This window comes from Panthera pardus, unplaced genomic scaffold, assembly GCF_024362965.1.
Source record: "Panthera pardus isolate Hobbes unplaced genomic scaffold, ASM2436296v1 HiC_scaffold_20, whole genome shotgun sequence".
Classification (NCBI taxonomy): domain Eukaryota; kingdom Metazoa; phylum Chordata; class Mammalia; order Carnivora; family Felidae; genus Panthera; species Panthera pardus.
In genome coordinates, this window is record NW_026526766.1 from 87,425,650 (window position 1) to 87,449,753 (window position 24,104).

At 60.7% G+C, this 24,104-nt stretch overlaps 1 protein-coding gene across 1 annotated transcript in view; it reads left to right on the forward strand.

Moving 5' to 3' along the window:
* The window catches only part of PRRX2 (paired related homeobox 2), a 43,094-nt gene that overhangs the window by 1,424 nt on the left and 17,566 nt on the right, over positions 1-24,104 (forward strand). The window contains 1 exon segment of the mRNA XM_053908408.1: positions 523-538. Coding sequence (XP_053764383.1) covers positions 523-538 — 16 coding nt within the window.

The window sequence follows — 24,104 nt, forward strand, 5'->3', positions numbered from 1 at the left end:
AGAAGGGGCGTGCGGCCGGAGGAGCTCGCGTTTTTAGCAACTTGGAGAGCGCGAGGCGGCGGGAGGGGAGGGAGAGAAAGTTTGCTTCCCCGACGTCAGCGCCGGGCGGGCCGCGGCGGCCGGGGGGGCGAGCAGGCGGCGGGGAGCGGGGCCGAGCGCGGGGCGGCCGCGGGGGCGCGCTCGCTCCGACCCGCGCCTGCCACCCGCGCCGGCGACCCCGGGGCCCTGGCGGGCGATGGACAGCGGCGGGCCGCCGCCGCCGCCGCCCGCCGCCGCCGCCTTCGCCCTGGACAAGCCGCCGCTGGGCCCGGGGGCCCGCCGCCGCCGCCGCCGCCGCCGCCCGCGCTGGGGCCCCGGCGACTGCGCCCAGGCGCGCAAGAACTTCACGGTGAGCCACCTCCTGGACCTGGAGGAGGTGGGCGGCGGCCGGGCGGCTGGCGGGCGCGCCCCGCGGCCCGGGCCGAGGCGCGGGAGGGGCGCGGCGCGGGAGCCGTCCGGGGGGGGGCGAGCAGCGGCAGCGAGGCGGCGCCGCAGGACGGTGAGTGCGGGCGGGGCGGGGGGCGGGGGCGGGGGGTGGGGGGGTGGGGGGAGCCCGGGCGGAGGGGGGGGGGGGGGGCGGGCCGGGGCCCGGGGCGGGGGCGGGGGGGGGGGGGGCGTGGGGAACGGAAGCGCGGGGTCCCGCGGGGGTGGCGCGCGCTCCGCGGGGTCCGGGACGGGGAGGGAGTCGGGGCGCGGACGCGGCGCGGGACCCGCCGGGGGTGCGGCTTGCCGGGTGGGGGGCCGTCGGTCTGCGATCGGGGCGGGGCTGCGGGGGACCGGGGCTCTGGACCCGGGGAGGGGGCTCGGCCCGCCCTCGGCCACGGCCGCCGCCGCAGGTCGTGGGAACGGCGGGGGACGTGTGCCGCCTTGGTGCCCGGGCCCGGTGTGGGGGGGGTGGGGGGGGGGGAGGGGGGGGTGGGCAGCGCTCGCGGCCGCCCCGCCAGGTCGCCCGGGGAAGTGGGTGCGATCACTGCCAAGTCACAGCCCGGGAGACCGAGGCTTCCGAGGGGCAGGGCAGCCGGGTCACACGCCTGGGTTTCAGAGGCCGCCCCCGCTTCCTCCTGTCCCACTCCAGCTGCGGCTAGCTCTTAAGATGGGCTCCTTGGCGGGGGTGGGGATGCCTGCCCCCCCCCCCCCACCCCCAGTTTACCCCACCGGCGGCTTCCTAGATGGACTGGCCCAACCCTAAGGAGCCAGCGAGGCCTCTCTCCTCTGCCGAGGTTAAAGGTCATCAGGAAAGGGCTTTAAAAAACAAACAACCCACCCAAGTGGCTTTTTTCAGAAAGTCGTACTGGATCACTGGGGCCTGAGCCCTGGGTGAGACCAGGACGGGGGGGGGGGGGGGGGGGGGGGGGGGGGGGGGGGGGGGCGGGAGATGGAGATACAGCGAAGGGTGCCTGGCCCTGGACGTTTCTCGTGGGAGCCGAGGAAGGACAGGAGTCCCCACAGCTCTCCTACAACCTGTAGAGTAGCCAGGGTGGCTGAGACCACAGCCAGGTCCCCCTACCTCCGGGGAACCAGCTGGCCTGCTGGAAGCTCTGGGCCCCTTTAAGAGCCCTTCCCACCCCCTCCTGGGGACCCCCCACTTCCTGCACCAGCCTCCAGGTCTCAGGGGAGTTGTGCCCCCCCCCCCCCCCGCCCCCCTGGCTGGCTACATGCCCTGCTTTTCAGATGAGAGGAGGTGCAGGGGGCACCGAGGTGACTCCAGCCTCGCCTGAGACCTTGTCCAGGAGCACGTGTGTACGTGAGGCGTGCCTGACTCCCAGCGGCACCTCACAGAGCACCCAGCTGGTGCCAGCCGCGTCCGGCCGCTGCTGGCTCCCTCCCGGGGGTGTCCACTGGCCCGCCAGCCACAGCCTTCCGGCATCTCTCTGCACCCTCCAGGGTGAGCACGAAGCAGGCCGACCCACCCGCGGGAGCTGGGGTTTCCCTGATGGAAAAGTGGAAGCGAGGTGTCTGGTTTGGGCTGGGGGCAAAGTGGGTGCCTTCTGGTGCAAGAGGAGAGGGGGCTCTGCCAGCCTGAGTTCGTTCCAGGACCCCAGGGCTCCTGGGAGGAGTGGCTGGCTCTGAGCTGGCTTCCCCTAAGAGGAGAGGAGAGGTCTCTGATTTTACCTGAACGAATGGGGGACCCCCGCTGGGGGTGGGGAGAGAAGGAGGAGCAAATTGAAGGTGAAGCCAAGAAGGAAGGGCCAAAAGGAAGGACAGGAGGAGAAGAGAGGGGCGCAGAAGTGGCCGCGAGAAGAAGGAAGGAGGCACGGGCTTCCTGCCCTCGAGACCTGGCCAGGGGCTGGGTGCCTGTTTCCAGCCCAGCCGTGGGGAGAGACGGTGGAAGGCATCGCCGCTCTTGGGACACAGCATAGGTTTCCCAAAACGCAGGGTTATTCTGGGGGTTGTCCCAGAACTGCTTGTGTCAGCTGCGGACACAAGTGCTGGACAGGGCCGCTGGCAGCCCCCAGGGAGCTCAGTGGGTAGGGGGCCTCCCCAGCACCCCCCCTGCCCACCCTAGCCCGGCCACCCTCAGTGAGAGCCGCGGTGGGGGGGGGGGGGGCTCTCCTTTCCTAGATGGGGCTTCGCACCCTGGGGGGCACCAAGGCCCTGGGGACAGGGGACGCACTGGGTGTGGGGTCGGGTGGGGTGGGGCAAGAGCGGGCGGCAGCGGTCTGGGCCCCCAGAAGCGAGCATCTCCCACTCAGCTGTGAAACTGAAACCTGCATGGCCACCGTGGAGGGTTCTTCGGGAAGCTACACGTTTCAGTTTCCAGGCTTCTCTGTGTTGGGGATCCCATCTTTCCCCCTCACGTGTGGTGTTAAAACGCCCTTTCTTTCATGAACTGGGGGATGATAATTGGAGATTGTTTGATTTTAATGTCCTTACTTGGCAAAATTAAAAGGAGGTAACCCTATACTCATTCCTTAGATTGGAAGCAAATCGCTAGTCCATGAAATCCAAATGTTTTATATAGAGTCAAGCGTCTCCCCAAGGCCAACTGGGCGCATTCCAGGGGTGCCCGCTGCGGGCAGAGTTCCCCCCGGAGAGGCAGGCGGGACGCAGGGGGGGAGGGGACACTGTATGGCTGTCCCCCTGGCCCGTGAGACTCCCTCGGCTTGCTCTCTGCGTCTGGGCCTGCAGAGAGAGGGCAGAGGCCGGCCGCTCTGTTCTTTTTCCATTTCCTTCCCTCCTCAGGCAGGTGCCCCCTCCCACTGCCACTCACTGTGGATTCCCGAGTCTCGAAGTCTCCAAAGTGGGGGAGAAGGAACCTTCCCTCCCGGGATGTCGGGGAACCCAGCCTGCATCACGGGACCCCTTTCCTAAATAGGCAACCAGACCTCAGGGTGTCGGGACTCTAGACCCCAGGCCAGCAGGCACGGGGCCCTGGGCTGTGACTTCGTCCCCCAGTCCTGGGCCCGCCTGGAGCCCTGGCGCCTCGCCGAAGATTTGCCTATGCTCAGAAGTGGGTTTTCCTGTGGCTTCTGGAGCTGTTTCTGGGTCCAAAGAAAACAACTGACACCAAAGAGAGATGTCCCCCCCCCCCCCATTAAAAATTAAGGGCTAATGGAGAAACTCATGAGTTAGAAAATTGATACATTTTCAGTCTGCCAGGGAGAGCAGGCTCAAAATTAAAAAAAAAAATTTTTTTCTTCTCTTTGGTTTTCACAAAGCCACCAGTAGATGTAGCCGAGCCTCGCCAGTGATTTTCCCAGAGCAGGCGTCCCCGGAACTGGCCGGGAAGGCTGTGGCTTTGCTGGTGACTCAGAGCAAAGCAGGGTCTCGTGTCCCTCCCAAATCAAACGCTGAGGTCTGCGCCAGGCGCTGAGCTATGCCAAGCACGTTAGGAAAATAAACCCTCGTTTGCTGTCTTTGCAGTGACTTACAACAAAAGAAACCACATTAATAACTGAGATTTTCTTTAAAGCATTCCCTCCTGTGGGCAGGGCGGAAACAGGGATGCGGACACACTGTGAAAATAAACACGGCCCCTGGAGCCAGCCGGGTGAGGCCCCCAGCCCGGGAGCCCTCCCCCCCCCCCCCAAAGCCATCTGGCTGGTACCTGGTTTGGAGACCTCAGGACCACGAGGGTCCACTGCCCGGAGATTCAGGACAGCCGGGTGCTTGGGGGCTGAGGGCACAGGCTGGGCCGGAGGGTGGGCTGGAGCCCCGGGTGGGGGGGGTTCTGGGCTCCCTCAGCCACATCTGCTAATGGGGGGGCCCAGGAGGGCCAAGGGTGAACCTGGTTTAGGGTGGGGGGCCTGCCCCTTCCCTGGAGTAGTGGACCTGAAGGGACCCCTGAGTTCTAGAGACTGGCCGACCTGCCTTCAATTCTTGAAACTTTCATTGTGGCGAAATGTATCCAAGATTCAGCCCTTTAGCCATTCAGGGGCGCTCAGCGCATTCACGCCGTTGTTCAGCCGCCAACTGCTGCCCGTCCCCAGAAACTTTCTCAGCGTCCCAGACCGAGATTCTGCCCCCTTGAAACACTGACTCCCCACCCCCCACTCTCCTCTCTGTCTCTCTGAATCTGACAACTCTAGGGACCTCACGTAAGCGGGAGCTTACGACGTTCGCCCTTTTGTGACACTCAGCAGGGATGTCTTCTGGGTTCGTCCATGTCGTAGGCGTGGGTCAGAATCTCCTTTCTTTTTACGGTCTGAGCAGTATTTCGCTGAGTGCGTGTGCGTGTGTGTGTGTGTGTGTGTGCGCGCTCGCACGTGCCACGTTTTGACCATCCGTTCACGTGTCGGTGGACACGTGGATGTTTTCCACCTTTTGGCTGTTGTGACAAATGCTGCTGTGAGTACGGTGTGCAAATACCTTTTCAAATCCCTGCTTTCCTTTTCTTTTTTTTAACGTTTATGTATTTATTTTGAGAGAGAGATAGAGAGTGAGCAGGGGAGGGGCAGAGAGAGAGGGGAGAGAGAGTCCCAGGCAGGCTCCGTGCTCTTGGTGCAGAGCCCGACCCGGGGCTCGAACTCACGAAGCCGTGAGATCATGACCTGAGCCGAAACCAAGAGTCGATCGCCCAACCAACTGAGCCCCCCCGGGGGGCCTAGAGCCTACCCTTCTTCCCTCTGGCCTTCCTTTCCTGGCATCCATTTCAAGGGGGGTCCTGGGGGGGTGGGAGGGCGGGGGCAGAGCCGTCTGCAGTGGGAGCCCTGGCTTTTGCTGCCCCCTCCGTGTGTGACCTTGGGCATGTCCACATTCCCTTCTCTGGGTTCAGTTCCCACCTGAAAGGGGGAGGCAGTGCCCAGATGTTGGAGGGGGCCCCTCCCGCCTTTCATCGTGATTTGATCCAGGCTGAGAAAACGCGCAGGAACGTGGAGTCTCTGGGGTCTGGATCCTGGCAGGGCCTGGTGAGGGCAGCCCCCCCAGCCTATGCCCCGGGTAGGGAGAGAGGAGGGTGAGCGAGACGCTGAAGAGCCAAGGCCTAGAAGCTGGGAGCCCAGGGGAATCCAGTTTGAGAACTGCTGGGTCGGCCGGGCTGGCGGGAGGGGCGCGTCTCTGGCTTTTTGTCAGTGGGGTGGGCACTCCCTGTTTAGTTCATTGTCCTCTAGGTTCCAGGGGTCATCTTGGTCCTCTAGTAAATCATCTGTCTGGAGCTTGGGGTGCGGCACAGGACCCTCGGACCCGCTAGCACCCCATAAGGGCAGAAGCTCAACAGGGCCACGAGCGGTCGTTGTTCCCTCGCGGAAGATTCCGGAAAAGTAGTTTTGGAGCAGTGGTGAGAATGCCTGTTTGCACACCACACTTGAGGCCCAGAAGGCATTGCCAAAGACGACAGGGGGGAGAACGGACCCTGATGTCCCTGTAGGTGCGGGGCGCCCTGAGTGGGTGCGGGAGGCAGCACATAGTAGGTTCTCAATAAAGGGCCTCCATGGCAGCTCACTGGGATGCCCACGCCTGCCCTGGGAATCAGGCAGGGCTAGTGATTTACCATCCCTATTTTGAGGGGGCCCAGAGAGGCAAAGCAACCTGCCCAAGGCCTCCCAGCTGGGAAGGGAGGGGCGGGGATTTGTTTGGGGAACTAAAGGGATGGAGAGGTGGGAAGGGCTAGGCCTTGAGGGCTGCACAGAGTGGGGCTGTGGGGGTAGGCCCTGTGCCGTGTTCAGGGTTTCTAAACTTCTGAAGACAAAGGAGGGTTTCCAGTGGCTCGTCCTAGGCGGGGACGTGGGGTCAAATGGGGTGAGGCAAAACCTGAGGGGGTGCGGTCGTGGTGTCTAAGACCCAAAGGACAGTGGGCTGACCCCAGATGGAAATGAATCTTGGGGGGTGATTAACGGGGAGCCGGCGGGTCCCCTGAACACATCCGACACACGGCACGTCAGGGTCGGGACCTGGCCCGGGGTTGCCCTGGAGTTGGAGTGAGAAGTCGGTTGCGGGAGTAGAGAGAGGGGACGTGCCGGGTGAGGCCGTGACCGTGGCCAGCGGCCCTGTGAGGCACGTTCGCTGAGTGCTTACCGCGTGCCAGCCAGGGCTCTACCCGCCTCACCCCTGTTGTCTCCCCACCAACCACGGAAGTGGGTCTTTTTAGTACCCCCAATCTTTTTTTAAATGTTTATTTGTGAGAGAGGAGTGCGCATGGGAGAGGGGCAGAGAGAGAGAGAGAGGGGAGACACAGAATCCGAAGCAGGTGCCAGGCTCCGAGCTGGCAGCCCAGAGCCCGACGCGGGGCTCGAACCCACAAACCACGAGATCGTGACCTGAGCCGAAGTCGGACATTGAACCAACAGAGCCACCCAGGCGGCCCCCCATCCCCATTTTACACGAGGGAGATGAGCCACTCGCAAGTCAGCTTCCCGTGAAGCTTCCCAGGTCTGTCCAGTTCTGAAGGCCCTGTTCTCCACCACTGCCTAAAGCCATCCCCGGAGCCCCCAGAACGCGGGGCTGGTCCAACCGGGGATGGCCACTCCCAGGCCGCACTCAGGGGGCATGAGGCAGCCTGTGGAGGGGGTCTTTTCAGCAGCCCGGCCTGGGGGAGACGAGCAATCCTGGCAGTGTTGGGGGGGCCGCCCAGCTTGGGAGGTTTGGGAAGGTGTGAGCCTAGTGGGGGACCCTCTCCTGCCCAGAAACATCGAGAATGGCCTATCCCACCCTCCGCAGGCCTATCTCCAGCCTCCCGGACACAGGAGAGCAGTGGAGGGTCCTTGACTCTGAGGAACATCGATAGGACGGCCCCCTTTCCTAGTCGGCCGCAGCTCCCATACTCATTCATTCATTCATTCATTCATTCCACAGTCGTTTTCTGAGTGCCCACTGTGTGTCAGGCCTCGAGCCCCTACCACCCCGCCCAGGCTTTTGGATTCGAGCCCAGTGAGCTTAGAGGCATTGGCCCAGAGCGGCCGGTTGTACAAGTTGCCCAGAAACCCATTTACTCGCGACAGGACCGTCCGGTTGCCTCCGTTGCCTCCGTCCGTTTCAGACACAGAGACGCGCCCCCCCCCCCCCCGCCCCGCACACACACACTCGCACCCACAAACCCTCTCACGCCCACCCACACTCGCGTCCGTACACACAAGCCCACTCGTTCGCACACACCCCCTCATTGACACACACGAACGTGCGCGCACACACTCACGCCCACAACGCTCACGCCCCTCCGCCAGGGCTCCAGCCTGGCCCAAGCGATCGCGTCCAGGCTCTTAGTGGGCAGGGCGGCCGCAGGCAGCCAGTGAGCAGTGAGCGGCCAGAAGGCTCTGGAACGGGCCAAGGGTTAAGTGCCTTTGGTGAGGTGGTGAGTAGGAGAGCACCGTGGGAGCTTCCTGTTTAGACAGAGGTGGGGGAAAGTCATTGCACGGGCTCCCGTGCTGAGCAGACAGGGTGCTCTGGGGGGTAGGCGAGGGCACAGGGGGCAGGAGGCAGGAGGCAGGGTGCTCCCCATCCAGGGCTGCTGCCAGGAAGGAGCTGCGGCCTCCCCGGGAGCGTGGGCTTGCTGGCAATGGCAGGGGCAGAGCCCCCCCCCCCCCCCACCCCCCCACCCCGCCCCCAGCCAGAGCCCAGGAGTCGTGGCATCTTAAGATGTCCTGGGAATCAGGTCGCGGAACCACCCAGATGCTGTCACCGCCGCTGGGGAGTCTGGCCCCTATTGCTCTGTGTCCCTTCCACATCTGGGAAGCTGCCTGTCCCCAGCCTGGCTCCGAGGGGCACCGTGATGACAGGCGCCGTCCACATGGGGTACTTTACAGCCGGCGATATCTTATTGCATCCTAAAAGATGAAGCGGGCTCTGGAAGGCATTATTTTTGGTCCCTCTTTATGATCCATTCTGCTTTTCTGTGCATGGGAGGGGCAGTTGGGACCTTCCAGTTTGGGGGGCGGCGGGGGGCGAGGCGTTACAGAGAAGCCAAGAAGCTCGGACCTGGCGGCCCAGGGGGGGGACCGTGGTCTTTGGGGAAGCTTCTTGTTGTGGGGCAGTGAAAGGGGAGGAGGCCGGGACAGGCACCCCTGGGAGCTTCCGCAGCGGGCCCTGAGCAAAGCATCTTGGTCGCCTGAGACCCGACCGGGTGAAGGTTTGTCACGTCTGTGACACTGCTGCTCAGGGGGTCGTAGGTGGGGCCCTGGACGTGGCCTGTCGCTGGTCTGAGGGGGTTTGGACCCAGCTGTGGGTCAACATGTGGCCCCAGAAAGACGCACCTGGGCAGCCGGTTGAAAGGCATGTTCCTGGGCTCTACCCCCAGCCCGTGGAATGGTGCTCCGTGGGCCCGGGCACCTGCATTTAACAGGTTCCCACACACTTCTACGTGCATTAGGGGGTGCACGTTAGAGTGGCGGGCACCACCGAACCCTCAAAGCCCCCTCCCGGCGTCCCGCCCGCCCGCGGCTCTCCCTCGCGGGGGTGGGTCCCCGGGGGGCCCCAGGAGGGCGGCCACCTGGCCCCCCCCCCCCCATCCCACCTCCCGGTCCATCCTCCCCTCCTGCCGTGGGCACAGACATCTCCACGCCAGAGATGGCGTTATTAAAAGTGACATTTAACCAGAGCTGGAATTAACCACGCGGATGGCTGCAAACCTCGGAATCAAAGCGCGAGCCGCCGGGCGCGCCTGGCAGGGGTCTGGGCCTCTCCGCCGCCAGAGCTCCGCGCCCCGGCCTCCCATATAAAACCCCCGCGGAACGCCGAGGTCTTGAAAGCCAGTGCACCTCTTTTCATTAGACTAACAAATAACACGTAACAGAAAACATCTGTTAACAGCAGCCCCTAATGTTCTCAAGATGCTGTCGCGGGCGGCCGGTCCAGCCAGCGGGCAGCCAGGCCGATCAGGGCTCGGGTTCTGGCCGCCCCCCTCCCCAGGGGGGGTCGCAGGGCCCTCGGGGGAGCCGGGCACCCGTCCCCCGTCTCTCCTGGGCCCCTGCACCCTGTGCGGCCCGGGGGATTCCTTCTCCGCCTTTCCTTCCTCTGACTCTCTCCCTGTTGATGAGAAGCAGTCATCCGAAGGTGTGTTTGCAGGGGTGGGGGGTGGACAGTGCAGCGGGGTCCTCCCCCCCCACCCCCCGCCAGCCGTGTGGCCTCGGCACGTTTCACAGATCTGGGGAAACACGAGAGCTGGCTGGCTGGGGGGGGATACGTGGCATGAGGTGGCCAGCAAGGGTGTCGGCTGCTTTGATTACCGTCGGGGAAACGGAGGCTCCGGGGGGTCAAGCGACTAGCCTGGGGTTACACAGGGGGCGGAGAAGCGAGGCCCGAGACAGCACAGGCCGGCCCTGCCCTCGCGGAGGCCCCACGTCCCCTCAGAGTCCCCACCACTAACCGCACCGGCCCGGAAGGCAGAGGGGCCTGTGGATGCCCAGACGGAGGCCGGGAGACCTGAGCGCCACCCCCCTCCCGGGACCCAGAGCATCATCTTCTGGCCGCTTCCCAGACCGAGGGAGGGCCGTCCGGGGGAAAACAGCCCAACGGTGGGAGAAGAGACAGATTGGCACTTTGTCCCCTGTTTCCCGTCCTGGTGAAGCTACAGAAAACAGGTCTTCTCGTCGTCCCCCGTAGAGACCGTTAAGCCCCAGCCCTCCCCGCCCCTCTCTAAGATATGCCTTGCTTTGGGGTTGCAAGGTGACGGGGCTGGGGCGCGTTAATTTGCCCGTTCATTCAGGGCACACGTGGTGTTGTTCCGAGACATCGTGCGGGGAGAAAACACCAGGGGGACGGGGGAGCCCTGGTCCCTCACCGGGGAGGGGAGCGCGAAGGCAGGGTCGCGGCCTGCGGTCTCAGCCGGCCGTCCCCACCTGCCTGGCTCAGCACAGCACTTCACGTGCAGCCCGCTGCTGAATTCTCTCAGCGGCCTTAGGAGGGCAGGGAAGCATTATCCCCATCTTGCAGATGAGGAAACTGAGGCTCAGAAAGGCAGAGCGAGGTGGCCCAAAGCCGCTGAGGAAATGTGCGGTGATCCCCAGAGCCTAGGGACAAGGCTGGTCACCCCCTGCCGGGCCCCCAGGTGGCCAAGCAGCCCTGACAGGGAGGGACTGCGTCTCTCATCTTCCTGGTTCTCACCTGGAAACCTCTGCAGTGCCCCCGAGGAGGGCGCTGCTTTTCCAGGGACACCCTTGTGCAGAGCCTCGCCCCCAGCGGTCAGGCAGGGGGACTCCAGGCTGTGCTGCGACGCAGGGGCTGGGGCCGGGGGCCCGGGTGTAGGGGGGGGCCAGGAAGGGACCCCAGCCTTTGGGAATCTCGTGTTTCCCAGACACGTCGTGTTTTCCCCGGGAAGGCCGGCCCCTCCCCCAGAGCCGTCTGCCCTGCCATCACAACCCCAGGCTGACCCCCAGGCAGGGCGAGTGTCAGGGCTCGAAGCGGGAAATTGCCGGAGACAAGAAGTAAAAATGGACTGCTCTGGTTTCACTGGGAAGGGAAGAGGAAAAGGCGAAGATCTAACGCGGCCGAAAGCGAGGTCGCTGTTGAAAGGCGATCGTTGCTGTTGCCGTGAACTCGAGTCCGGGCCGAGCAGAGCTCCCAAGGGGGCGGCCTTTTCGAGGGGCTGATTTCTCTCTCAAGGGAGGAAGAGAATGGGGGAGGCATCCCGTGAACGCTTCCCTCCCTCCTTCCACAAATATTTGTCGAGCACCTACTCCATGTCGGGGGGTGGGCTAGGTCCTGGGGTCCCAGCGGGATCAAGGGAAGTGTGGTCCCCGCCACGAAGATGTCCTGGCTGCCCTGAGGACAGATAAAGGGGCCCCCTACCTGGCCTGGAGGTTCTGGGAAGGCTTCCTGGAGGAGGCGGAATTTCAGACTGTACCTAAAGGATGAGTGGAGTTAGCCAGAAGAAGAGGTGGGGGAAGGGTGTCTCGGGTGGCGGGAATAGCAGATACAGAGGCTCAGAGGTAGGAAAGAGATCGGCTGTTCCAGGAGCAGAGGGGTGTGAGGGAGCCCCGTGGCGGTGGGCCAGCGAGCAAGGCCTGACCCAAGACCCGCCGTTTTTTGTATGAGGAGCGGTGAGAACGCTTCCTGCTCGTCTGTGGGTGCCTGGAGTATCCAGAGCACCCAGGGCCTCCCCAGGAGCTCTCCTGGTGAGCCAGTGAGCCTGTCGTGTGGGATATGAGCGGCTCACTTGGGAACAGCAGGTGGCCTGGCTGCCCAGAGCGCCCAAGGTGCCCCTGTCTCCAAAGGAGCTGACCACAAGCCCTAACTGGCTGCCCAGGGCCCAGTCACCCTGAGATCTGAGATCCCGAGTCGGGGAGGAGAGACTTTGCAACAATCCTGAGATCGAAGCTTCATCCGCGGGTCCGTTAACAAGGCGAAAGGTCGGCCCAGGCCGTCCAGCCGCAAATCCCTGGAAGGACGGAGGGGACCTGGGGTGCTCGTGGCTGGGTCGGGGCAGTGGGGCCGGCTGATTTGTGGGCATGTTCATGTTCATCACGATCATCCACCAGTCCGGACCATCTATCGTGCACCTGCTGTTTGCTCAACCCTCCGTGGTTCCTCTCATCAATCCCTCCCGGAGACTCTAGGAGGAAGGTAGTCTTCTGGCCCTGTTTTACAGACGGGGAGGCCGAGGCCCAGAAAGATGAGCTATGTACTGAGGACACGGGGGTCCCGGGTCTGAGGCCCTTGCTGTCAGCATGTTTCTCAGCCTGGCTGGCCCAGGGCCCCTGGGGCTGTGCTCACTCCGACCTCGTCCAGCCTCTCCAGGCTTTGCTTATGGGAAAGAACAGAGGCTCCAGCTCGACCCTGGGACAGGGACAGCCTCCCTGGACCCCTGTGTGGCTCCATGGCGACACCGGCATAGAAACAGACAGCTGGTCCCAGTGGCTCCCCTGCCTTGTCAGGGGCCGGACATGTCGCTGGTGGGGTCTGGCCTGGCTGTGGGATTCTGGCCCCAGCCTCACCCCCCGATCTCTGACGATCTTGGGAAAGTGCCTTCTTTCCCTGAGCCTCATGTTCTGCGTCTGCAAAATGGGCGTAATGATAGCAGCCGGAGCTTGGATTGTTCTGAAGAGTTGGTGAAATCAAGCAGCTCCGGGGCTCAGTGCTCTGCCCCCCTGGCCAATTTGTTTCCGCGTTCGCTCTCTCTGCCGCGTGGGAGGAGAAAGCAGCCCAGTTTAGGACTGCCAAGCCCTCCCACAGATGGAGAAACCAAGGAGGGAGAAGTTTCCCGAGGCCCCACGGGAAAAGGAGCTGAGATCAGGAACAGAGTTCTGGGTCCCAGGAGCTGGCTCTGGCGGCCTTTGCTGGGATCTAACTATGCTTTCCAAAGAGGGGACAGATTATCCAGCCCTGGGTGCCCCCCCCAACACACCCGCAGGACCCAAGCCCCACTGCCCCTGCCCAGCCCTGCCTGGTGACCTGGGGTCCTCTCTCTGGAAGGACGGCACGGATTTGCTGCAGCCCCAGCCTGGCTGATACGGGCTGCTTGTTCCCGTGCAGAACGAGCCTCTTGCTTTATTTCCCGTGGCCCATATTGTATATATACGTATAATTTCATGACAAATGCCGTCTATAAAACACAACACAAGTATGTTTATAATGTGGCATTTGAGGTTAAAAATTCAAATGAGAGATCAATTGCCCCTTCTAGAAGGTCTGTGCATAAAATGGCTCAGGGAGGAAGGCTGAGATATTCAGATATGCTCCCTCAGGGATTATGGATGGGTTCTTGCCACATATCTAGAACAGGTGTGTGTGTGTGTGTGTGTGTGTGTGTGTGTGTGTGCGCGCGCGCGCACACACACACACACACACACACACACACACTCTCAACTGATCCGAGGGCTCCAGCAGAGCTGGGTTAGACACGGTGTTTGCCTTCGTGGGAAAGCTGATCTCGATGCGGGCTCCTTTCTCTGCCCAGGACCCCAGTTTCCTGCTGCCCACCGGAAGCAGGTTCTGTGACGATCAGGCACCCCCAAGTTCATGGGGGCAGATGGCAGGGGGAAATTCACAGAGCTTGGGGGACCAAGAAAAGAAGGTACCAGATTTACGTCTGCCGGCTGCCAGCTCTCAGCTTCTCCCTAAACCCTCTCCTCCCTCCACCCCTGAAAAACCAGACCCGGATGGAAATCTAAGTGAAGAGTGGGTCCGTGGACAGGGCAGACGGCATGGGAGGGAGCCCCAGTCAGGGAGGAGGGAGGAGAGCTGGGCCAGTCCCATTCCAAAGGGGCCGGAGGCGGGGTGCGTCTCCTTCGGCACCCAGGGGTCAACCCGGAGCCCCCACAGAAGAGCCTCAGGGTTCTGGAGAGTTCCATAGTAGCTTCTTGGGCTCAGCGGATCGTGAAGAATGTTCGCTGCTTTCTTCAAACCGGTGTCCTCTGCACGGCAGATTTTCGTCTCTACCTTCCCACCGGTGCAGGCAGGTCTCTGACATGCATGCCCCCCCCCCACCGCCCCCCGCCGTCAGGAAGGCAGAAGTTCTGAGGAGTTCGTAGCCAAGCCTGCAGCCTGGTGGCCTCCTTGTGTGTCCAAAGGGCCCCAGGGAGAGGAGGTCCAGAGTGGGGGCCAGTGAGTCCGACCAACCCCAGACGGCTCTCTGGGGCGAAGGGCTTTCCCTTTCGGGCCTCGGTTTCTCCATCCACAAAGTGGGGATAATGACAAGTGGGTTGTGGGGACGCAGAGTTGGGAAGCGCTTAGGCTGTGCTCCATCATTACTGATATTGCTGTAATTAGCGTCTCACATGCGGGGCCCTGAGAGAATGGGAGGAGGAACCCGCCCCACCCCGGCATCTGCCGGTCCCTAGGGTCCCTCTTCTCCCCAGCAAGGGACAGAAACTGTCGCATCCCAGACTAGCTCCATATTAAGGCAACAGCTCTCTGCCCACCCCGAGCCCCACCGTGGGCAGGGCAGGGGGAGTCGGGGCTCGTCTGTTCCCCTTGTCTGCTGGCCCTGGCACGGGCGGGAGAGGAGGGGACATGCAAGCAACAGGCCGAGGTCTCCGCGGTGGGCACCCCACCCCCCCAGGCCGCTCCTGGCCCTGCTCTGGCGAGCCATCAACCTCGCTCCTTTGGGTGACGTCACTGTCCACAGAGAGCCCCTGCGGGGACCCCCTTCATAAGAGTGACAAATCACCCCCCCCCCCCCAGAGGAAGCTCTCACCCAGGCCTAAGCCCAGGGCACACATCTCGCCCGCACCTCCGTCTTTACAGGAGGCTGTCAACACTCCCATTTTACAGGTGAGAAGTGGAGGTTCCTCTACTCAACATATACTTCTTGAGCCCCATGCGATGTGCAGCCACGGGGCAGACATCCAGCCGTCAGCCTTTAGCGGCTTCCAGGTAACGGGAGACAGGCAATTAACTGATAATGACACAGACGGGGAATTGAGTCCAGTGCCAGTAAATTCCGCCGAGTTGAGAAGCACGGGGGGGGGGGGGGCCTCCGCGGCTCAGAGACGGGAGTTGCCGTCCCAGGACTGCACAGCCAGCCCCTGGCAGGGGGATCCCTGCCCTCCCTGTGGTGCGAGCTGTGGCTCACGAGAGCCCCTCCGAACAGGCTGCAAAGATCCCCGGCCCACCGTAGCTGGGAGAGGGGTCCGCGACCGCCCACGTGGCAGGGGCAGAGCTACGAGCAGAGGAGGCGGGTTGCCAAAGGCGGGTCCACAGGTCTCTCCCGGTGCTGTACTTGGAGGAAGGGGGTTCCCCTCGTGGGGGGGCCCGCCGCCCTCGTGCTGCTAGGCTAGGGATGTAGGTGAGGCTCCAGCAGTGTGCTAGTCAGTGCGGTCACCCACAACGGAGAGAAAACTGGCCCTGAGCGAGGAGCTTAGGCGAAAGCAAGATCGTGATGTGCGTAACTCAAAAATGCAGGGCGGGACTTCAGGCCCGGCTCCATCCAGGGCTTCAACAATGGAGCGGCCAGCATCGCTCACCCCAGGGTCTTGCTCTGCCAGGACTGGGTCCCTGCCCACGTCCGAACCAATCACAGAGGGGCTTCGTGCCGATTGGCCGAGGGCTGGGCTGTGTGGGTAGAGGCTTCGCCCAAACCCTCTGGGCCAGGAGGAAAGGAAGGAGGCCGGTCCTCCAGAGGGGTGCAGCCCGACACAACAGAGCTTGCATTTACAAGGAGGCGTTCCCCAAATAGCACGGGGGGCCTGCTGTGCTTGTTTGGCATGTATTATCTCACCTAATACTCACAGAGGGGCCTTTATGTGCCCGCTTTGGAGACGAGGAAGCCAAGGCTCAGAGAGGTCAAGTAACTTTCCCGAGGTCACCCAGCCCGTGTTTAGAGGAGCTGGACCTCGTGTCTCAACCGTGACCCTCAAAGCAACCAGTGTCTCTCCAGGTGGCACCGGGGCCACCCTTCTGCCGTCTTGTCCCCTTCCAGCAGGGCAGGCAGCCGTGTCACTGAGGCCCCGTGCTCCCCCCCCTCTCGGGGGCCGAGCGAGTCCATTTGGCCACGTGGGTCTGTGCAGTGCCTGCAGAATCTGAACACTCTGTGTCCTGGGCTGAAGGCTGGTGGCAGGAAGACACGGAGGTAGCTTCAGAAGGGGGCTGTCACTGCCCTCGCCTGGCAGCTGGGGCTGTCAGGGTCTTGCTGGACATAGGACCCCCTTCCGGTAGCGGTGTCCCCCTCCCATGACAGCAAAGAGTCCATGGCAAGTACCCTTTATCCACAGCCGAGAGCGGTGGCGGACTTTGCCTGTCCGGCTGACCTGCCGTCATGTGCGGTCAACGTGCCCTCCCCCATTTGTTAATAACCCTTCCACATTGGATCCTGGAGCCTCTATAGAAAACTCTATCGCAGGGGCGCCTGGGTGGCTCAGTTAAGCGTCAGGCTTCGACTCAGGTCGTGATCTCAAGGTTCGTGGGTTCGAGCCCTGCGTCGGGATCTGTGCTGATGTCTCGGAGCCTGGAGCCTGCTTTCGGATTCTGTGTCTCCCTCTCTCTCTGCCCCTCCCGCATTTGTGCCCTCTCTCTCTCTCTCTCTCTCAGAATAAATAAATAAACTTAAAAAAAAACTGTATTTCACATCTTTCATTTTCCTGGGCTCTTAAAAAAAGCTCCTGGGCCCTAGACATTGTGGCTCTAAGGCTAAACGGAGCTGGGCTGTGAGTCATTCATTAATTCATCCGGTGTTTATTGAGCACCTACCTAGCGCCAGGCACCATTGTCAAAGCAGATGACCCTGGACAGGGACAGAGGGAAACAGGCTGGTGCCGTCCAAGGGAGCTTAACCAGTGATGGTGAAGCGGTGGGGGGAGGCAGACAGGTCCCCAAGCTTTTCTGGGCTGGGGAGGGGAGGGTTCCCACGGGAAGTGGTGCCCCAGGTGAGAGGTGAAGACTGGGTTGGGCAAGGTGGAAAAGAGTTCTAGCCAGGCCCCCCGTGGGTCTGGTGGCGGGAGAGGGTCTCGGCAAAATGCTAATGAAATCAGAGCTGCCCAGGTGGGGGCCAGGCCCTGGTTAGGGTAGAATTAAGCAAATGTGCCCAACCTGTGGCGGACTCTTTTCCATATTTGATTGGTGCCGGCTGAGGGACAGCCACCCGCAGCGCAGCCCCCCCCTGGCAGCGGGGGGATTGGGGACATATGATGGGGGTGGGGAGCAGGTTGCTTTCTCAGTCCTGGGAGCCTGCCAGACTCCGAGTGGGCTGCCCTCGGCATTCAAGGATGCTTCGTGGAAGGGAGGGGGCAAAGATGGGCCTCGTGGCTCGGCAGGGAGCTTGGCCTGTACGACTGCCCCCCCTCCGGACCGGTGAGGGGTACAGAGGGCCGGACGCATGCTTGTCAGCCGTGGCGACACCTGCGGGTCCCATATCTCGACCGCCTTCCGGGCATCACCCCACGGAACCCTCACAACAGTCCCTGAGAGGTGTGCTGTGCGCACAGGGAAACTGAGGCGTGGAACGACGAACTGATTTGCCGAGGTGGCAGAACCAGCAGCCTGATTTGCAGGCCGCCTTGGCCGCTGTGCCCGAGCCCATGGAATCATCCTAAGCACCCAGCGAGGATGGCCGTCTTCTTATACCTGCCTGAGATGGGAAGCAGGAAGGTAGCACGGCCCAGGAGCTAAGGGCGGGCAGACTCGAGCTCAGATCCCAGCTGGGCAAACTTGGGCGGCCCACGTCAACTCTCCCGGGCTCTTTCCCCTTTCGTAAAGCCAGTCGATGACCGGATCCCCCTTGCACCGTCTCTAAGGGTGGGTGAGAAAGGGCTTCGAGGGCTGGAAGGGTCCCCGGGAGCGAAGGAGGGCTGTTTGAAGAGCCACCCTCCACCCGGGCTCCACGGTGCGGGCACGGACCATGCCTCTCCGCGCCTTCCTGCCCCCACCCCCAGAACCCCCGCGATAGCACACCGCACTCCTGTTTTCTCCAAGAAGCACCACGGACAGCAGCGTGAGGCTCAGCGACTCTGAAGGAGAAAGGGGGGCCAGGGCTCCCCGGGTCCACGTGGCTCGCTCTGACTGTTCCGCTGAGGCTCCCCGGGAGGTAGGGACAACGAGGGTCTCGTTGGCGGGAACGTTCCACGTTGCCGTCTGCCGAGAGGCCCGTGGCTTACAGGTGCTGGTCCCGTGGCACCGGGAGACACTCCCACGCTCCTTACCGCACCCCCCACCTCCTCTCCAAATCTCTCCCCTTTAAGCTTTCTTGGCTTCTCTGGGCTCCCCGGGCACTCACATCTAGAGCAAAAGCCTGCCCGCTCTGGTCTGAATCCTAACGCTGCCGACCAGCTAGCTGGGTGACCCTGGGCAGGCCCTCCTTCTCCCCGAGCCTTGGCTGCCCCCTCCGTAGAACCCGGGTAAGCGACAGCGTTCGTCTCCCAGGGTGGTGCATTTGGCTCGGTGCCCTGCACGCGAGGGTGGCTCTGCAGATGTCTCCAGAGCCCATCATTTCTCAGTCCCCTGCCTTCTGCCCGGCGCCGTGGGGTTAGCTACCCGAGTTATCGCCGGTGACGATCCATTTTGCAGATGGAGAACTAGGCCCGCTTGGGCTAAGTGGCCTAGTTCTGGGGCTCGACTCCAAGACCATGCATTTGGCGTTGTCTGTGGGTGGTTCTCGACCCTGGCTTGTGTGATAGCCCAAAGCTGTTGAGTCAGACTCTTGAGGGCGGAGGGCTGGGTGCGGCTTGGCATCTTATTATTATTATTTTTTTTAATGTTGATTTATTTTTGAGAGAGAGAGAGATAGAGCACGCACGGGGGAGGGACAGAGAAAGAGAGAGAGGGAGACACAGAATCCGAAGCAGGCTCCAGGCTCTGAGCTGTCAGCACAGAGTCCGATGCGGGGCTCGAACTCACGAACCGTGAGATCGTGACCTGAGCCGAAGGCGGACACCCCACCCCCCAGGGATTGTGCTGAGCACCTACAGCTAGGACCCCCGTTTCAGCTTGCAGCCCCCATCCCTCCCACCTTCCCCAGCCCATCCCCTGCTTCTCTCATGGGCTGTGTTTTGCAGGGTGCGTCCCTCTTTCCCTGAGAATTAGCACGAAACCTGAGTCTTCTCTGGCAGAACTTGTCAGCCCTTTGGGCACACTTTTGAGGGTAATGACTCGCTTTAGAAAGGCCCCCTGTGTTCAGGGCAGGTGATGTTAGACACACAGGTTGCTTCAGGTTGCTGGGAAGGATCTGAACCTTAGTGACCAGGTAAGCAGGATCGGGGGCTTGACAGGGCCGCCCAAGGGCCACAGTTCTGGGGGACAGATACACCTATCACTGTCAACACAATACCTGCTCTCAAAATCCTAAATCGGATGTGCCTGGACCAGGATGTGGGTAACTGGGCCAAACACCTCCCTTGGGTGGGCCAGAAACCGTAGTGGCTCAGGAGTGCCAGCTAGAAAATGTGCAGTATTAGGGGCGCCCGGGTGGCTCAGTCGGTTAAGCGTCCGACTTCCGCTCAGGTCACGATCTCACCGTTCCCGAGTTCGAGCTCCGCGTCGGGCTCTGTGCTGACAGCTGGGAGCCTGGAGCCTTGCTTCCGATTCTGTGTCTCCCTCTCTGTCTCTGCCCCTCCCCCACTCACACTCTGTCTCTCTCTCTTTCTCAAACATAAATTAAAAAAAAAAATTTTTTTAAATGTGCAGGATTTTGGAAGCTGATTGTCAAACACAGATGCCATCGGGAGTTCAATTACATAAACTCCCAACTACACAAGCTATATTTAAAGCAAGGGCAACATTTACTCCAAACTCCCCTCTTATCATTTTGCTACATTTACTATTATTTATATCCTTGGGGTCATTTGCATGTATGGGATCTGGGCAGCAGGAATAACTAGACTGCCCTGTGCTTCTGCGTGGCTCCTGGTTTTGCCTTCACTGGTGTTACATTGTAGCTAGAAATTGGTTGTGGTGGAAGCAGTTATACCCCAGAAACTGGCAAACATAAATCAAGGGTCACTGGTTGTGACACGTTTAGGTTGTGACACGTTTAGCAGCATACCACAAGCCATAACTTGAAAAAAAAAAAAAATTGTTTTTGGTTTTCCCTCGAAATAGACTTTATTTTTTTTAGGGAAGTTTCAGGGTCACAGCAAAGGTGAGCAGGAAGTTCTCATCCCCGTCCCCCGCCCCTCCCACACGGTCGGCCCCAGTGTCAACCTCCTACGTTTGTCTGTCGCAGTTCAGGAACGCACACTGGCACATCATTGGCACCCCGCCCGTAGGCTTTGGACAAATGGATAATGACAGATACCCGCCACTACAGTATCCTACGGAATGGTTTCGCTGCCCTAAAAAATCCCGTATTCCACCTGTTTATCCCTCCCCCGGATGCCCACCCCTTTTTCTTGTTTGCATAGTTTTGCCTTTTCCAGAATGTCATACGGTTGGAATCATACAGGGTGTGGCCTTTTCAGATTGACTTCTTTCGCTTAGTAAGATGCATTTAAAGTTCCTTCATTTCTTGGGGCGCCTGGGTGGCTCAGTCAGTTAAGCGTCCAACTTCAGCTCGGGTCACGATCTCGCAGTTCGAGCCCCGGTTCGTGAGCGCGAGCCCCGCGTCGGGCTCTGTGCTGATGTCTCGGAGCCTGGAGCCTGCTTCGGATTCTGTGTCTTCCTCTCTCTCTGCCCTTCCGATGCTCACACTCTGTCTCTCTCTGTCTCAAAAATAAACATTAAAAAAATTTTTTTAAAGTTCCTTCATTTCTTTTCCTGGCTTGATAGCTCATTTCTTTTAAAGCCGTATAATATTCTGTTGTCTGGATGGACCACGGTTCATCTGCTCACCTTCCAAGTTTTGGCAGCTATGAATAAAGCTGCTGTGAGCGTCCACGTGTGGCTTTTGGTGTGGACGTGGGTTTTCAACTCCTTTGGGTAAATACTAAGAAGCGTGATTGCTGGGTCACATGGTTAAGAGTAGGGTTAGTTTCGTAAAAAAACCTGGCAAACTGGCTTCCAAAGTGGCTGCACCATTTTGTATGCCCACCAGCCATGAACGAGAGTAAACCTGGGTTGTTTAGGGGGGCCCGGGTGGCTCAGCTGGTTAAGCATCCGACTTCGGCTCAGGTTATGATCTCAAAGTTCATGAGTTCGAGCCCCACGTCGGGCTCTGTGCTGACAGCTCAGAGCCTGGAGCCTGCTTCTGATTCTGTGTCTTCTCTTTGCCCCTCCCCCACTCATGTTTTCTCTCTCTCTCTCTCTCTCTCTCTCCCTCAAAAATAAATAAGAATTAAAAAGTTAAAAAAAAAAAAACTTGGGTTGGTTACAATATAATTTTGTAAAAAACTTTTTTCATGGTACGGTCTTAAAAATAATTGTTCTCTCGAGGTGAAACTTGGCTTGCCCACATTACTAGCAATGTGATATTCCCGTGCAGTGGGCAGAATATGGTCCCCGTTTTATTTTTTTTAACTTATTTATTTTTTTAGTGTGTATTTCGTTTTGAGGAAGAGAGAGAGAAAGAACGTGAGCGAGGGAGGGGCAGAGAGAGAGAGGGAGAGGAGAATCCCAAGCAGGCTCCGCGCTGTCGGTGAAGAGCCCGATGCGGGGCTTGAACTCACGAACCGTGAGATCTCACGGTTCGTGAGTTCAAGCCCCGAGCCGAAATCAAGAGTCGGGTGCTTCACCGACTGAGCCACCCAGGCACCCCATCCCTATTTTAAATACGTCAAAGGCGGTAGGACGACTTTTCTCGCCGCCACTGGGGCCCTGGACAAGGGCTTGCCTCCTGGAGATGCCAGATTGCCCCTCATTTATTTCCTTAAGGAGGCAGAACCGAACATACGTCTCTTCAAATGCACCTCTGTGAGCCGTGTCACAGATGAGTGTGTCAGGGGCCAAGGGGCAGTGAGATGATGGCCCATGTGACACAACCCTTGAGGTGGAAAGAGCCCCCAGAGGGGAGCAAAACCCACGCCCCCCTCTCTGCCTTTGTCTGGAACTCTCCCCGCGCCCCTGAGCCCACGGTGCCTCCTTCCTGGTCTCTTGTCTTCTGCTTCTGTACGACAAGGACGCTGCAGCCAGGCTCAGGACTGACAGATGCTCGCCTTCCAATCAGACCCCCCTTCCTGAGCCCATGGCAAACAACCAGGGCCCCTCAGGATCTTCCTTAACACAGTGTCCCAAACAGCTGTACCAGGCGATTGGAAGTGGTGTGGGAAGGCGCGTCGGGGTCGCGTGCCTGATTAGTCCCACGCTAACCGGCTGTGTGACCTTGGAGACGCCATTCGTCCCCTCAGATCCAGTGTCTACATCTGTGTAATGGGTTGATGAGGGTATCTGGTTCCCGGGGTTGCAGATGTGGGGAAATCTGGAAAGTCACGGGTGCAGGGGGTCCGGCACACAGGGGTCTCCGTGGAGGGTGGCTGCGGGAGCCCCTTTCGGGGTCACGCGAACTCGTACGGTGTCGGCACGTGGCCCCGGTGGTCAAGCAAAGGCCTCAGAGCTGGGCCGGGCCTCTGGCTTGGGAGGTTCAGCGCCCCTCCCCTCCGCAGCCACCCACCCTGGGCACCTGCGGTCGGCATCCTGTCCAGAGGCTTCTGGCTAAGGAAGGAGGGGGGGGGGAGGCCACCAGATGGAAGGTCTGGTCACAGACCCCTGTGACCAGAAACTGTCACAAGCTTCAGGAGAAAGAAACCACCTTTAGGGAGTGGCAGCCACTTCGTAGAATCCCTCCCTCCGAATTCACTGTCATTTGCTCCAGGCTCTACTCGGCCAGGTTGCTTCTTTGGTTTGGTTTTTACACCCGGAACCCCTGTCTGTTAGTCCCGGCCAGTGGCCTGGCCTTCAGTGGCCCCCAGGCCCGCTCGGCGTGCCTTACCATTGGCGGGGGGGGGGGGGGGGGGGGGGGATATCTTACTCTGGGAGGGGGGAATAAGGGCTGGGAGCTGGGTTAGGAGCCCCCAGTTTGCAGGAGCCTCCCCTTCCTGCACCAGGCTGCCCTTCTCCCGGCACCCCGTTCTGGGTGGCGAGGGTGGGGGATGGGGCCCCCCCCAGCCCCGAACTTTAACGTGGGGCTTGGGCTGGAGAGTCAAACCAGACGGGCTTTGGACGCCTGGGCGCATTCGCCAAGGCCGTCCTCGCAGAGCCTATCAGCCTTCGGGCCGGGAACTTTTTAAAAGTGTGGTTTTGTTCTCAAACCCAGAGTTTCTGATGGCCCACGTTAACAAGCCCCCCAAGTGAATTCAGAGGGTATTAATGGGAAAGTTCTGAACAGAACTCCCCCGTGGTGTAAGCAGCTCCGGGAAAAAAAAAAAAAAAAATGCTCTTCTCCTAGTTTTAAGGGCGAACGTGGCACTTTGATGTGGGTCCGTTTTCTTATAAAGTCCCCTGCGAGGGGGGGGGGGAAATGCTAAAATTTAACCTGCAGCCAACAAATTACTTGGAATTTGCAAGCACACGTGCTTACCTCTAGGGGCTAAAGGCCGTAGTGTATATGCGTGTGTGTGTGTCTAAAGAGAGGGAAACCCGCACCCACTTTAACCAGCTCAGATGCAGATCCTTTGAAGATCGTAGCTTCCTTTTTATTTTTAATTTTAATATTTATTCATTTTTGAGAGAGAGAGAGAGAGAAACAGAGCATGAGCGGGGGAGGGGCAGAGAGAGAGGGAGACACAGAATCCGAAGCAGGCTCCAGGCTCCGAGCTGTCGGCACAGAGCCCCATGCGGGGCTCGAACTCACGAACTGTGAGATCACGACCTGAGCCGAAGTGGGAGGCTACACCGACTGAGCCACTGGGGGGCGGGGGGGGGGGGGCTCACAGCTTCCTTTTAAAGGCAAAACACGACATGGACATGCCGTCTACCCTCGAATAATAAAAAAAAGGCGCTTCCAAAGCGGGGCGGCTTCCTCCGGAGGAGCCGGGGTGGGCCTGAAGCGCACCCCGGGGCTGCAGGGTTGATTTCGGGAGCATTTCGGAATGAGGAGTCGGCTTGGAACCTTGCCGAGAGAAAGAATCCACCCACATTGCTGAGCTGTCCCCCCCCCCGGAAGCCTCACCGCCTCCAGGTGTTGGGGTCGGAGGACCTCAGCCGAAGCCTCAGGGGTTGCAGCTGAGGACAGGGTCTCCTCCGAGAAAGGGGGTGTGGGCGCCCCAGGTAAAGGCCGGTGTGGCCTCGCCGACTGCCAGTGACCTTGGGTTCCGGGTGTGCGCGTGAGGAGTTGAGGAGGCGGCAAAACTGATGCCGAGCCGCCTGGGGGGTGGGGGGGTGGGGGGAGCGGAGTCCTGCGCCCCAGTGGGAGGCCAGCTGGGGTGCCTTCCGGATGGGTAACCTTGGTGCGACCGGCC